This window comes from Colletotrichum karsti, assembly GCF_011947395.1.
Source record: "Colletotrichum karsti strain CkLH20 chromosome Unknown Scaffold34, whole genome shotgun sequence".
NCBI classification, from domain to species: domain Eukaryota; kingdom Fungi; phylum Ascomycota; class Sordariomycetes; order Glomerellales; family Glomerellaceae; genus Colletotrichum; species Colletotrichum karsti.
The window spans coordinates 360,688-375,495 of record NW_024065934.1 but is presented as its reverse complement, the minus strand read 5'-3'; the positions used below and the strand labels follow the sequence as shown (position 1 = coordinate 375,495).

The 14,808-nt window shown below is 51.0% G+C and overlaps 6 protein-coding genes across 6 annotated transcripts; 3 read left to right on the top strand and 3 right to left on the bottom strand.

Moving 5' to 3' along the window:
* Positions 1–323: 323 nt before the first annotated feature.
* CkaCkLH20_09531 (uncharacterized protein) lies at positions 324–2,136 on the top strand (the record flags this gene model as incomplete). The annotated part of the gene is made up of 3 exons (XM_038892246.1): positions 324–752; positions 828–1,814; positions 1,927–2,136. The coding sequence occupies 3 exons, from the start codon at positions 324–326 to the stop codon at positions 2,134–2,136; spliced, it is 1,626 nt and encodes a 541-aa protein (XP_038742482.1).
* A 248-nt stretch (positions 2,137–2,384) lies between these two features.
* On the bottom strand, positions 2,385–3,561 carry CkaCkLH20_09530 (uncharacterized protein; the record flags this gene model as incomplete). Its single annotated transcript, XM_038892245.1, has 2 exons — positions 2,385–3,432; positions 3,512–3,561. The coding sequence occupies 2 exons, from the start codon at positions 3,559–3,561 to the stop codon at positions 2,385–2,387; spliced, it is 1,098 nt and encodes a 365-aa protein (XP_038742481.1).
* Positions 3,562–4,633: 1,072 nt separating this feature from the next.
* On the bottom strand, positions 4,634–5,766 carry CkaCkLH20_09529 (uncharacterized protein; the record flags this gene model as incomplete). The annotated part of the gene is made up of 2 exons (XM_038892244.1): positions 4,634–5,374; positions 5,440–5,766. 2 exons carry the CDS (start codon positions 5,764–5,766, stop codon positions 4,634–4,636), a joined length of 1,068 nt encoding a protein of 355 aa, XP_038742480.1.
* Positions 5,767–7,182: 1,416 nt separating this feature from the next.
* CkaCkLH20_09528 (MFS monosaccharide transporter) lies at positions 7,183–8,703 on the top strand (the record flags this gene model as incomplete). The annotated part of the gene is made up of 6 exons (XM_038892243.1): positions 7,183–7,226; positions 7,290–7,410; positions 7,469–7,864; positions 7,922–8,236; positions 8,297–8,378; positions 8,435–8,703. The coding sequence occupies 6 exons, from the start codon at positions 7,183–7,185 to the stop codon at positions 8,701–8,703; spliced, it is 1,227 nt and encodes a 408-aa protein (XP_038742479.1).
* Positions 8,704–9,699: 996 nt separating this feature from the next.
* Positions 9,700–11,428, bottom strand: CkaCkLH20_09527 (uncharacterized protein; the record flags this gene model as incomplete). The annotated part of the gene is made up of 3 exons (XM_038892242.1): positions 9,700–10,492; positions 10,549–10,730; positions 10,787–11,428. The coding sequence occupies 3 exons, from the start codon at positions 11,426–11,428 to the stop codon at positions 9,700–9,702; spliced, it is 1,617 nt and encodes a 538-aa protein (XP_038742478.1).
* Positions 11,429–11,953: 525 nt separating this feature from the next.
* Positions 11,954–12,901, top strand: CkaCkLH20_09526 (uncharacterized protein; the record flags this gene model as incomplete). The annotated part of the gene is made up of 1 exon (XM_038892241.1): positions 11,954–12,901. One exon carries the CDS (start codon positions 11,954–11,956, stop codon positions 12,899–12,901), a length of 948 nt encoding a protein of 315 aa, XP_038742477.1.
* Positions 12,902–14,808: the final 1,907 nt, after the last annotated feature.

Here is a 14,808-nt window from a genome sequence, read left to right as displayed (position 1 = left end):
GCAAAGAACGTAGTGTTTCATGACGTCGGGGTTTGACGGACACCGCAATGCATGTAGGTGGACGTCGAAACATGTGGAGGATGTTGGAGACTTCATTCGCCACCCCCCACATGTTCGTGTCAACATGTGGCATGTCCGACTTTTCCATCAAGATGCATGCGATGCTATCTGTCAATGAGATCAAATAACAGAGGCTGGTATGCGTAGAAGTTGTGATTGGTATCAACTCACAAGCTAGCAAATTCAATCAGTACCCCGAGTTTTCCAAGTTCTGCTTGATTTGGATTTTCGCCGTAGACTCGAGTTATTCAAGTTCTTACGAGATGTTCAATTTCTCGATAACCCCCGCCCTCAACCCCTACAGCTTCTTGTCCGTTTCGGCAGTTGCTGCAGTCTCAGCAATTCTCCTGGATTGGAGCTATATGCTATGGCGACGACGCAAACTGCCTCCGGGGCCGCTGCCCCTGCCAATTGTGGGAAACCACTTCCAAACTCCAAGTGTGAAGCCCTGGATCACCTGGGAGAAGTGGGCAAAGAAGTACAATACTCCCATGTTGACACTTTGGATCGGGCGTCAGCCACGCATCATTCTTTCTGATGCATGGGTTGCGTCTGAACTACTGGAAAAGAACGCAGCCACATTCTCCTCGAGACCCCGGTTGGTGGCCATGGGCGACGCTCTAAACTGTACCACTACGAATCAGACCACACTTGAGTACGGTGATCGATGGAGGCTTCACCGGAAACTCATGGTACGTCGGAAACAGAGGTCCCGACGTTAGAGGTTCAACCTATCGCTATAAATCCAGCAACTGACATGTTCGCAGCACGCAGCTGTTGGCTCTCAGGCTGTTCGAAACTATCGGAGCTTTCAGGCAGACGAGGCCAAGCTCTTGATCAGAGACTTAATGGAAAAGCCAGAGGAATTTGAGGCTTCCATCGAGCGGTATACAATCTCGGTTACCTCCATCATCGGATGGGGTCGTCGCATCGATCGGAACAGCGACTACGTTGCCCAGCAAGCGCTTCAAATGATGGAGGCGGTAAACCTTGTCGTCCCTGGTGTTTTCATTCTAGAGACCATTCCGGCCCTGTTGAAACTTCCATCGTGGCTATACGGTTTCCCAAGAACCCTGAGAATGAGCGCCGCAGTCGCTGGCAGGTACTTCTACAAGTTGACTGAAGAAAGCCTTGGTAACGGACGAAAGGCATTCAACAGATTCATCATGGACTCCCAGAAGAAACATCAAATGACCGACTTGGAGGTTGCCGGGTTGATGGGTAACCTCATAGGAGGCGGTGTCGACACGACCTCCAGCACCATGCTCAGCTGCATTCTTGCCTTGGCAGTCTTTCCAGATGTCCAAATGAAGGCTCAAGAAGAGATAGACGCCATGATTGGTCACGAAAGATCACCAGGCTGGGATGACATCGACCATGGACGGCTTCCTTACCTTGCTGCTTTCGTCAAGGAGGTTCTCCGATGGAGGACAGTCACCGTGCTCTGCGGCATCCCACACGCCAATACGAAGGACTTCGTACACGAAGGATACCACTTCCCTGCTGGAACCAACTTCACCAGCAACATGTGGGCCATACATCGCAACTCGAAGGACTTTCCAGACCCTGATAGCGTCAGACCGGAGAGATTTCTGAACGGGTCGGAAAATCCGTACCCTAATGCACGGGGAAGCAACCCATTCGGCTGGGGCAGAAGGCAGTGCAGTGGTCAGCCTCTTGCTGAACAAGGCCTTCTGTACTCCGTAGGCCGGATGATCTGGGCTTTCAACATAAGACCGGGTTTGGAAGAAGAGGTAAGCAATGCTAGAACGCAACATTCTTAACAGGTTGCTTTCTGAGTCTAGTCATCTGCAAGTTAGGGGAGAATATCGTCGAAAAAGGCTTAATGCTAACAAAGTAACGCAGGGAAAAGAGATGATGTTGGACATATTCGCCTATACCGAGAGCGAGAATACTCGCCCAAGGCCTTTCAAAGCCCAGTTTCTGCCTCGGTCTCCGGAGATCCGGAAACTCATTGACGGAGAAGCTGTAGCCGCTCGGGAGGCTTTGCGTATCTACGATGGTGAGACGAGTTTGACCATGGAAGACGCTGTAACGAACCCCGCATTGCATTGATTGGAAAGCTGGAGACTTTGAAGTTTTCGGGAGCCCTGGTCAATCATATTAGCTAGTTGGGTTACGTCCGCTATACTGATCGGTATCGCTGGACAGTATGTGCTAGTAAACTAGATTCCTCTCACGGAGATCCCATCGTTTTGGATGACGTAGAATCTTTCAGCTGATGTCTTGAGGAGATGGAAGTTGGAAATTCCACTTGTCGAAAACATTCGATATTGATTTGTCCTAGAAGCCGTTCTTATAGATTAAAGTCTCACAACTTGATCCTCCACGGCACTTTGGTACAACGCCTCGATAATCCGCAAGACATCCTTGGCTTGAGACGCCGAAACAGGAATTTTCTCCTCAGTACCAGACCGTATGGCCGCTGCAAAACCCTGGTACAAGGCACCGTAAGTCTCCGGGGCAACTGTTGGGTACGGGCGCTCCTCCATCCTGCTGGCGTTGACAACATAAACCAGGCGTCCCTCATTTTCGGCTGGCTCAACGCCAAACCCAGGGTCTTTGGGTGTCTGACCCAACTCCAACTGCCCTTCCTGCGGATCTCTTCCGTTCTTTCGAAAAGATGACTTTGTTCCCCGAATCCAGAACCGGCGCTGTGGCGATTCGACGCTCATATCGCTGACTCGAATATTGACCACCATGCCCCCGTCGTAATTGAGCTGCGCGTGGACACTGTCAGGGTTGAGGGGATCCAGGCGTCCCTCTTTTTGATTCGAGAGGACTCCATACACTGCGCGCGGGAGGCCGAATAACGCGTACATCTGGTCGATCAAGTGTGACCCCAGATCGAACAGAGCAGCACCACCGTGGATGGTGTCGAGCTGCCCTCTCCAAGAGTCTGCTGAGGTCGGCCGGTAGTAATCAAAGTGGGTATCCACCTCGTGAATGCGACCGAAAACACCGTCTTGAAGGAGCTGTTGGACCGTGAGAAAGTCGCTGTCCCATCGCCTGTTTTGGTAGATGCAGATGAGCCTCTTGGCTTTCTTAGCTAGCTGTATGAGCTCTTCTGCTTCCGAAACGCTTGGCACAAACGGCTTCTCGACCAGAATGTGTTTCCCGGCTTGCAAACAGAGTTTCGCCAGCGCGAAATGGCTGTCGGGGGGTGTTGTGATGACGACCACGTCGCAGGACTCATCGTGGATAAGGTCGTCTACAGCGGTGTAGTGCTTGACTTCCGGGTGGTCTGCGGGAGCCGACGAGACCTTGGTCGGGCTCCTCTGGACGATGGCTTGCAGCTTGAGGAAAGGGGTCGATTGGATGAATGGTATGTGGAAGACTTTGGCCGCAAAGCTGTGGCGATGTTAACGGCGCGGATCTTGTGCAAACGGCGCCGGCGGCCTGGGACCATGGGAAAGAGATGTCATCTTACCCATATCCGATGACACCAACGCGGAGTGACTCAGGAGCAGCTGAACCCATATTCACTCCAGCACGAACGCAGTGTATGACTTGTGAGGGATGGTTAAAGTGGCAGTAAGTTCGTATGCTCTCGCGGGACAATACCTGGACTTTGTCCTTTAAGAGATAGCTGGGCTGAGGTCAATGGTGAGGTTGGATAAGACGCGCTTGAATGATCAGATATGAGGAGAAATTTCCCCATTGCGGATTTTGGGGTTATTTCAGACGAAGACATCCTTCTTAGGCGACGTTTTAGCCAGGCGCCCGAGGCTCCGCGACGTGCTCCGCTGCCTTCGAGCTCAAAGGCAGTTGCCTCTGCGAGAAACGCCGCCCGTCAGGTACTTCATATACGGGGGCCCCAATATACGGAATAGATTCGCCGATTTATTTCTTATTGTGAACCTGCAAGCCAAGTGACTCGGCCCTAAATTACGTACCAACTAAAGATGGGTGAGTTGTCCGCGTAAGCGCCGCCACATAGAGTCTGAACCACGTATGTACACATGCAAGGAATGCTTGGGCCTAGCTTATCATAAGTGTACATTTAAGGGAATAATCTCCTAGCGATTATGAAATTAGAAGGACATGGAAATGAGTGGCTCAGCGCGTTTCTTGATCTCTTTCTCGGCGCAGGTAGAAGCTGCAGGTGGAGCGTTGACGACAGACCGTGGCATGGATTCCCCGCATTGAAGAGATAGATGAGGTACCATGTCACGAGCCAATAACGACATCCATGGATTCTTGTGAGGGTTTTTGCAACTGGATGTCTCCAATATCATCTTACGCCACGCGAGTCTTGGAACACAGGAATGGACTTGAGAAAAGAGAAGGTTTCAAACTTCGACTCGAGTACTTCTAAGTTCTTTGACCCGCAATGTCCAATCCCAGCATATCTTCGGGATCATTACAACCTTGCTAAACTAGACTACTAACTATTTACGGAGTACGAGTTCACCTACCAGATCTCCTGAGCTAAGAACACATAGGATGTCTCAAGAATGCAGGTAAACTGGAAACAAGGCATGAGTTATTAAGCTTCTGTAAGACCCGAGTTGATTGTCTTCGATCTACTACATGTGAATGAACCGTGCCGCTAAAGATGAGCTTGGTCGATACGGGTGCCGTGTTCATCGAAGCAGATCTTCCATCCCGTTCTCATAGACTCTTGCAGAGCGACTCCAATCTTGACAACCTCCACTGCCGAAGTCAACTCAATCAACGGCGGGCCCTTGTCCATAATGCTGGCAGTGAAATCGTTTGCCTGGACGACGAACGCGTTATGGAATCTTTTCCAGTAGTTCTGTGGCATCTGGTGGAAGACACCGCCAGCCTGGTAAAGCTGTACGGAATTCGTCCTGGGAACCTGATTCACTACCAGTTTGCCCGTGGTGCCAATGATTTCAGTCGAGTCCTCCGCACCGCCGGACATCGTCCGTGATACAAATAGGGAGACCATACGACCGTCGTGGAATTCCAGCATCCCAATTGCGTTGTCCGCGTCGCCATACTGGCGAAGCTCTCGGTAGCAAGCAGCCGTCCCGATCGCGTGGACAGATTTGATCTTGGCGTCTTTTCCAAAGAACCATATCGCGAGGTCAATGTCGTGGATGCTAGCGTCGGGGAACACTCCACCAGATACAGCGGCATAGGACACGAACGCCCCGGTCGGGTCCAAGATGTCGCAGCTCTGACACCGCATCACCGTCGGAGTCCCGATGAGCCCCTCTTGGACCTTCCGGTGAGCATCGCGGTATGATTCATCTGAGCGGCGTGAGAATCCGCAAACGACCTGCAGATCCGGCCGCTTCAAGGCTGCATCAACCACCGACTGAGACTACATATATGTTTGACAGTAAGCGTCAACCATGCCGCACGAACGTCGTGATGGACTGTACTTACGGCTTCGACAGTTGTCGATAGAGGTTTCTCGCAAAGAACATGTTTTCCGGACGCGATTGCTTCCTTGGACTGGTCTGCATGGGCGGAGGTCGCGGAAGCAATGCACACTGCTTCCAGGCTGTCGTGGGCGAGCATGTCGGGGAAGTGCTCATAGACGGTAACGCCGTGCTGGGCGAGATTTTCAGCCGCCCACTCTCTTTCCTTGACGTCGGGGCTGGAAACAGCAACAAGCTCTGCGCGTGGCACCTGGTTCAAAAAGATGAGGGCATGCCGCTTCCCCATGCGCCCTAGGCCAGCCACGCCAACTCGTAATCTATGAAGGGCCATGGCGGGATACGTTTTGGAGCAGAACGGTGGTAGACTAAAGGATTGGCAGTTGAAGGAATATTGGAAGAAACAGCGCGACTCTTGTCTCATTGTTGCAATATACATGTCAGAGGCTATATGCCTCTAAAGTAGCTCTGCGTTGCAGATGACATTGATCAGAACAAGCGTCTGTCAAGCCGGGGAGTATCGGCCCCCACGCCGCTGACAAGGGACAAGTTGATTCTGTTGATGTAGCTCCAGCCATCCCATCAAACGTACTTGGCAAAGTTGATCATTAGACTAACTTGCGAAAACAAGCATATTTTCCGACGACGGGCCGGTATTTTTGACTGCCTCGAGCTGACCCTCGCATAGCAGCAACGTGTTGTATGATCGCTAAGTGAACCCCGCCGGAGTTGTCGGCGAAATGTTGCCTCTTCTGGCCAACACCATCATGGACCAAGTTATCAACTCCGAATCGGGCTCATAGGGCGCGCCCCACTTGCCACATTTAACAAAGGCTGTCCCTAACGAGATCTTCTCGCTTCGCTGGTCGGATGGTACTCGGGATCTTCCCCGCGCTCTCTCCACACTTCCCCAGGTTTGAATTCCCGAATCAAACAACATGTCGTATGAATGAAAAGGAGGTGATTTGATTGGCCGTGGTTCACGCGCCCTGTCTGGCGGCCGAAGACATGACTGCCACAAAGACAAGTTTGCTCTGAGCATTAATATGGCCCAAGATCCCGATGCCATCTGGTGGATACTCCCGACAGCCATCTTAAATGTCTATCCCTTTTTACTGAGAAACCTCGACTTCTGAAACACAACTCCTCTCCCCGAAATCTTGAGACTAAACGAGACTCACGATACATTCAGTACACTTCATCAACAGTGTTGCCGACGCCCAAGCCATGGAGCCTGCAGACCCAGTGAAGGACTCCTTGTCCGACAAGCCAAGCTACCCGTCGACATCAATAACGGAACACAAGGAAGATGTAACTGACGCATTTGAGGAGAGTGTATCCTATGGACCGTCGGGTAGCTATCCCCATTGAAGTCACTCTCGACACAATGCAATTAGTAACTGACCGCCTACATTTAGGTTTCAAGGGCGTGTTCGCATCTCGGTTCGTCAGTTACTGTGCGGCGTTTGCCGCCCTGGGTGGGTTTCTCTTTGGATATGACCAAGGGGTCGTCTCGGTGACACTGGTCATGAGGGAATTCCTTGGCCGGTTCCCTGAAGTATCGGACGAAGCAGCAGGCTCAGGTTTCAAAAAGGGGTTAATGACTGCCATGATCCCACTTGGTGCTTTTATAGGAGCTCTAAATATGGGATGGCTTGCTGATTGGATATCGAGAAAGCGATCGTTAATAGTGGCTGTTGTGATATTCACTATTGGCTCTTCTATACAAACGGCGTCTATCAACTACGATATGCTTACGGCGGGTCGCTTTTTTGGCGGCGTGGGGATTGGAATGTTTGTCCTCACCCTATGAATAGTTATGCTAAGGCTCAGGTTCTATACTGACGTGTTACAAAGGCTGTCGATGGTTGTCCCCGTTTACATTTCAGAGATTTCTCCTCCAGAAATCCGTGGCACATTGCTCGTGTTTGAAGAACTCTCTATTGTTGTCGGAATTGTGGCTGCGTTTTGGATAACGGTATGTTGCCTTTGTTCGCTGCGTCAACGTGGGCATCAATCACTAAACTAATGTGCAGTTCGCGACCAAGGATATCCCAAATCACTGGTCATGGCAATGTCCCTTTCTTCTCCAAATCTTTCCAGGACTTCTACTCGGGATCGGCACCATCTTCCTTCCTTATTCGCCCCGCTGGCTTGCTTCAAAAGAGAGATATGAAGAGTCTTTGTCGACACTCGCCCGACTCCGAGCGCTACCCCAGGACGACCCCCGCGTTCGTCGCGAGTGGACTGATATTGTCGCCGAGGCTCGTTTCCAAACAATGGTTCTGAAGGAACGTCACCCGAAACTTGCGACAGGCTCGTCAGCTTCATCCAGGATTAAGCTGGAGATTTTCTCCTGGACGGACTGCTTCAAAACCGGTTGCTTGCGCCGTACCCATGTGGGCGTTGGCATCATGTTCTGGCAACAAATGGTTAGTCCAAACTCCCTCCCATGTGCGTTTGACTCCTCTGACTATTTTGATGTGTAGGTGGGTATTAACTCCCTAATCTACTACTCGCCGACGCTTTTTGCAACTATGGGTCTTGATTACAACATGCAGCTCATCATGTCTGGGGCCTTGAACTGTGTGCAGCTTATTGGAGTGATGAGCAGTCTCTGGACTCTGGATCGCTTTGGACGACGGACCATCCTACTGATTGGAAGCGTCTGCATGTTTTTCTCTCATCTGGCCATCGCAGCGCTGGTCGGCAAATTCTCACACGACTGGCCCAGCTATATAACGGAGGGCTGGGTGAGCGTGGCGTTCTTGTTCGCTTTCATGTTGAGCTTTGGTTTCTCATGGGTTGGTCTACCCCCCGTTTGTCATCGTTTGGCGGCAACATCAAACTAACATTGCATTCAGGGGCCTGTTCCGTGGGTAATGCCATCCGAAGTGTTCCCTTCGTCTCTTCGAGCCAAGGGAGTTGCGATTGCAACCTGCGGAAGTGAGTATTAGTTTGGACATGCTGCGAATGTGGTACGCGTTATTGACTCAATTCAGGTTGGCTATGGAACTTTATCATTGGCCTCGTCACTCCACCCCTGATTCAAGAAACCGGGTTCGGCACGTACGTGTTCTTCGCCGTGTTCTGTCTCGGATCCTTGGCTTGGACCTACTTCTGCGTTCCCGAGACAAACGGAAAGTCACTGGAAGAAATGGATCAGGTCTTTCACGATCGCGCTGGAGCTGCTGACGTTGAGAGGAAGAATCAAATTCTTCGTGACTTCATTCAGGAGCAACAGGCGAATGTGCTTCGGCAAAGCGCTTAGGTTTCTGCTGTAGCGTAGTCCTCCATGGAAACCAGCAATACAGAGAATGCCTAGCTCCCAATCGATTTCAATGCTTGTGCGAGCAAATCCGTCTACATCGCCGAGCCTAAAGCTCGTGTTTCAGAAGTGATGAGATTCGCCTAGTCTTTCAATGTCGTGGTATAATGTTTCCGCCATGTCTCCACGACCCCCAACGAAGATTGTAGGTTCGTGGTTCGTTCCTCGGACGTTTCTACCAGTCAAACACCTGTTGTTATGTTTGTAAAGCGTAGCTACAAATGTGGCCACAATCAGCCCCGTTCAGCTACTCAGGGCCTCCGCCAACGGCTCAACAAAGCCAATGCCATTTTAAAAGGCCTGCGTTAGGTGTTATAGCATCTACGTACCTTTTAACTTAAAGAAGGGCAGTCTATTCACCCATCACGTTGGCAATCATGACCAAGCCGGACAGTTCAGTAGCCAATATATATCCCAGCCTGTGTACTATCCGGTAGCAACGGTGTACGAAGGTGTTGATCGTTAAATGATAATTAGACACTCAGCCCCATCGGCCCAATTGTATTTGACTGAAGATTTAGGCTAGGTTATTGAAGTTAGCAAACATGAATGAGAATGACGGTTACCTTCACAAGGATTCAAGATCAGAGAGAAGGAACGGCATTCTGAGCTCAGGCTAGTGTCACTATTGTTGGCAGCGTCCTCGGTGTCAACGTTATCGTTCTCGTCGTCGTCATCATCCATTGTCATACTCGTGGTATTCAGCTATTATAAGAGCCATTTTAGATGTTGACCAAGAGCCTTAATGGGATATCAAGCTGTCGCCTTCTAGCTTTCGATGTCCCTCTCTCCTCGTTGTATGGCGAGCCAGTGTGTCTAGTACATCAAGCGTCGTATTTTCCTTTGCTCGCATACAGTACATTTGACTTAAAAATCTTAAAGTCTTAGGTGATTTGCTTAAAAGATTCAAAATAAATTATTTTCTGATTCTAGGGATACTCAATCAACTTTGACAAATACAACGTCCAGTGCCGCTCCATTGACTAGAACCTCCAAGGTGAGTTTACCTCCCTCTTCAAGGCCTTCACACAGGACCAACTCTTCTCCTACGTACACGGCCCATTGCCCAAGAGGAACATTCATCGCGGAGGGCTGAACGGTCCGAGGCCTTCCATCCCACGTTTGCATCGTCAAAACCAAAGCCCCAGCATCAGCATCCCAAACGCTGCGAAGACAGTCAATCCCATCACCAAGCTCAACGCCGTCGATCCATGGCTGACTTTGGAAGTACTCCTGAGACCTCGGGTTGTCCCACATGATCTTCTGGCCATCCTGAACGTTCAACCTCGCATAGGCGATGCCAGCATTGCCCGTGAATGGGTCCATGTGAGTCCAGTTGCCTTCATCGTTGAATCTCCTGTCGTTGCGAGGATAGAACAGTCCGCCGTTCTCCCACGTTGGTTGGAGGTTTGCGTCCGCCGTGTCGAGAAGTCCCTGGAGTTCCGCCGTTTTTCCCAGCTCGGAGAGCCACTGTACAACATAACCAAGTACAGGGCTAGTGTACGGAAATGGAGCCGGCTTCTCCTTCGACGCCTCCTCTCGAGCAAGCTCCAGAACAAAGGAGTCATTGTTTCCAACATCCCTCTCTTCCGCAATGCGTCGGTATGCCCAGCCGATCTCGGGGAGTTGCAGCTCGACCTTGCCGTCGATATTGGTGACGAAGCCCTTGACCTGTTTTTCGTACAATCCATAAATGATCTCTGAGTTCCATGCGTTCATGAAAGCATTGGCCCTATCGAAGAGTTATTTAGAATCAGAAATGCGAGGTAAATACTCTCGAGCACATACCACGCTACTGTTTGAACCCCTTTAGGTTGCTCAATCTGGCCTTGCTTCAGATATAACCACTCGGCATATGTTCCGTCAGAACGGATCAAACCATGTTTTTTGACGGCTGGCTCATACTTTGCCAGGACTTCCTTGACGACGCTGGTGTTGTCGCGGACATCGTTGTAGCGCATGGCAATGATCTAATGGCTTGTCAGCGCCAGGGTCATCGAGTCTGTTGACATCGACATAGACCTACAGGGAACTGGTTGCAAACAACAAAGACACTGTTTGGTTCACAGCAAACGCCAACCCAGTTGTTCCGTTCCATCTGATCGACGATGCCTTTCTGGAGGCTCCGATTATCGTAGTGGAACTCTTGGGGCCCGAAACCCCAGAACAACGGCGCCCATCTGAAGGTCAGAGATCCCGGCTTTTCGAACTCGTCGTCATCGAACAGCATAGCATACAAGCTGGTCATGAGAAGGAGATGGCCGCTGTACATGATGTTCTCTTCGATGACGGGGTCAGCCCACGGCTTCCTCAGCTCCGTCCGGCCCGGGTCGACGAAGCTTCCCGATTGACTAGTCAGATACCAGTAGCCCCAAACCGTGGGATGAAGCATTTTCTGGATGAGCTGTCGGATCAACGGCTTGAAAAGGCTTCGGGCTGCTGGCAGACGGTGGTAATGGGCAACGGACGCAGCATAGCTCATCTGAGCCAATTGGTACCTGAATGCGTCCAAGAACTCCTGTTGTGGCTCTTGGCTTCCCATGTGATGCCACTCTCCATCGGGGAGTGATGCTAAGTTGTGGATATGGCGGAGGTGGCCTGCCTGTAAGCGATCGAGTTTCTCATACTTGGAAAGATCGATCTGAAGTCGACTAGGGATGGGAGCCATGATGGAATTCAAGAAAAGGTTTTCATAGGAATAGAATGGACAGGAGAATGATCATAGTGAATAAGATGAGCGCTCTGGAAGGGGTCCCACGTTTATAACCCCTGGGCTGCTCGATCTCATGCCGACTCCGCCTTCAAGTGCCGAGAACGGCGTCTAGGATACGGTAAATAGGATAGAAGATTAGATCAGATGGGCAAAATAGGTTCGGCAAGATTTCTAGTGGTCGGCTTCAAGTGCAGCGGACTTTGATAGATGAACCGGATTCCGAACCAGCCCCGTACCCGGCTTTACCGTGGCTCTATTTGGCATCGCGACTTGCACGGGTTATCTCTTACACAAAACGACCGTGGAGGCCCCTCCATGGGCTTTCGGACTGTACTTCTCTCCGTCCTCCTCTTTGTGTCGACTTCGTAGTCGTATTTCTCGAATACTCAATCTGTCTCTCGCGCCATAGTTGATGGGCACTTGCCATTGGTTTCAAAGTTTCAAAAGCTCAACTCACACGTTTCGTTATACATCACTACGATGTTAGCTTCAACTTTGCTTCGTCTACTTGGTGCCGCGACTCTGGCCAAGGTCTCTTTCAAAGCCGTCTCTTGGCTATCTTTCTGGTTGCTACCCGAGCTTCCCTTGACCAAATACCGACGTTCACCTCAGCCATGGGCCATGATCACCGGTGCCTCGGCAGGCATTGGACTGGGATTCGCGGAGGCCTTGGCCGCCCGGAACTTCAATATTGTCCTCCTCGGCCACAAGCAGGATGAGCTCGAGGAAGCCAAGATAGGCATTGTCGGCAAGTTCCCTCGCATTGGCGTCCGAATCTTCGTTCTCGATGCCATCTCTGCAAGTCCAGCGGAGATTCAATCGACCCTGGAAAGCTTGAGTCACTTAAACATGACGATTCTCGTCAACAACGTCGGTGGTTTGAGTGTTCCGCCTTCCAAGTATTACCGCAGGGTGAACGATACGACAGCCGAAGAGATGGATAGAGTCATCTCGCTCAACGCGCGGTTCATGGCACATTTGACCCGTCTCGCCATACCCATCCTGGCCCGGAACGGTCCGTCTCTCATTCTGAACGTCGGCTCTGCTTCGATGCTTGGAATGCCTGGCGTCGCAACGTATTCAGCCTGCAAAAGCTTCGTCATGGCCTTCACAAAGGCCGTGGGCAGAGAGATGCGGGCGGACGGAATTCAGGTGGATGTCTTGGCCCTAGTACTGGGTGAAGTCTACACACAGGCCAATGCGGGTAAGCTGCCACCTGGTACGCCAACCGCAAAGGATTTTGCAGAGGCCGCTGTCAGTCATATGGGAAGGGCTGTGTCATGGGGCAGGTTGTGCTTCCATCCCTGGATGTGGCATGCTCTTCAAGATGCGATGGTCGATTTCTTGCCCGAGTCCGTTCGGAATTACGTATTGGCATCAGTCTTTCACCAGAAACGTAAAGAGCAAACAGGTTTGAAATCCGAGTAGTTTATCACCATTCAATGTCCCTCTTAGATTTCTCATTAGATGCTGATGCGTTTCCCTTAATTTCAACCCTTTCATTCTTGATAGATCTCAACAGTACTACTTGAAAGCCTTCATCAGCGCCATGTCCAAGGCGCAAAATGATAAAAGATCGGTAACGCCATCGTTCCAATCAGATTCAATAGCCGATATCTTGAAATTCACGATGTGCTCTCATCAAGTTGATGCGGGGCAGATTAGTGTTTGGAGGCGCGCTCAATACCTCAAAGCGGAAGGTGAAGCCGTCTGCGGAGCATGAGGTACGAGGTGAAGTCAAACATCTGTGCGCTAGCAGTGCGCTTCGTACGCCTTTTTCTCTCCTCGACGAGCATTCTCGAGCCATTTTTTTCACGCTGCTCAAGTAGGCGCTGCATACGAAGGGGCTTCGTCTTCCTTTTCGGTGCACTATTCCCGTTGCCAGTGCCAGTTCTCACTCGTCGTCAACCCAACTTTGCCGACATTCAATCTCCGGGGTTGAAATCAAGGAACCGAGCCAGCCGCTTGCTCGAGATGGTTCGGTTAAGCAACGGCTGCATGAATTGTAAACGCCGCCGTCGAAAATGTGATGAGGCGCGACCGCAGTGCGGACTCTGCAAACAACGTGGCATCCAGTGTGATGGCTACACAGCCCCGGTTCGATGGGCGAATGGTATCGCCTCGAGAGGACACTTCGCAGGCGTAAACATCCCTGTTAAGCCGACCAGTACTACCAAGTCAACTGAAGAGGCCGATGATGCTACTTCTATGCTGTTGGCTGGGGTGTCAATGGACGCGGGAGGATCTGCCGCATCTCACTCTCCACTCGTTGGTGTGTCTGATCAGGCGTGGCAACTGTTCAAGAAATGTGAGATCAGATGTTCGGTCCCCATCTAATTGGTTTCAATCAGTATATCTGCTAATTCCCAGTAGTTTTGACGAACGGTCTTTGTCGGTTATACAATGCCGAAACTCGGTCTTGGATCCAGCCTTTCTTTGAGGAACAAGCCATGGATAGCGAGGCACTGGTACTCGTCGGTGGTGCCCTTCAACGATTCATCGACGATAAAACTCTGTATCCGTCAATGGTATCGATGGAACACATCGATATAGCTTTGCAGACCTTCCGTACTGAATTAGCCGGTCGGCATAATGCTATCAACGCTGGTACCATCTGTGCAGGACTCTTAGTCTGCGCTCTTCATGTGAGTTGCTCGTTGTGGCCGTGGTGTTGCGCTCGAATTCACATTGCTTCAATGTTGGAAAGTTTATTCTGACAGTAATGATGTTAGCTTCTTCAAGCACTTCCGTGTACCTCACACCTTCAGTTGCTCGGCGAACTTTATGAACTCCCAGGATCCATCACCTCTCTGATACCTTCTCCAAGAGACCACCTGCCGACACGCCGCGTGCTCGAGTTCATCGGAATACTGGACATGGATTCTTTCATTCGTGGCAGGCAAACTCCTTCAATTGGCTTATGGAAGCATTTCCGGCAGACGCAAGATGACTGGCCCCAAGGCCGAATCCGAAGCGTGGAGGTTCTGACAGGTATGCCGATGTCTCTCCTAGACATTTTCGCAGACATACCTGAAGGCGAGAGGGAGAATCTGGAGACACGTTTGTGGACCTGGCCCGGTGAGGTCGGAGAGTACATCCAGTGCCAACTATGGGACTGTTGGAGACTTGGTGGCATTCTCGAGGTTCGAAGACGCAAGCCTCGGTCTGAAACTAAAGACGCCTCTCTTCAAGACATCAACCCATTTTTTTCACAAGTCCCATACACGGAAGTAGTCTTCTGCAGACTGATGGCTGCTCTGGACGCAGTGTTTAGGGCCTTTCGACTGCCCCAAAATCAACACCTGCTGGTTCCCAATGCGATCGTTTACCCGTAC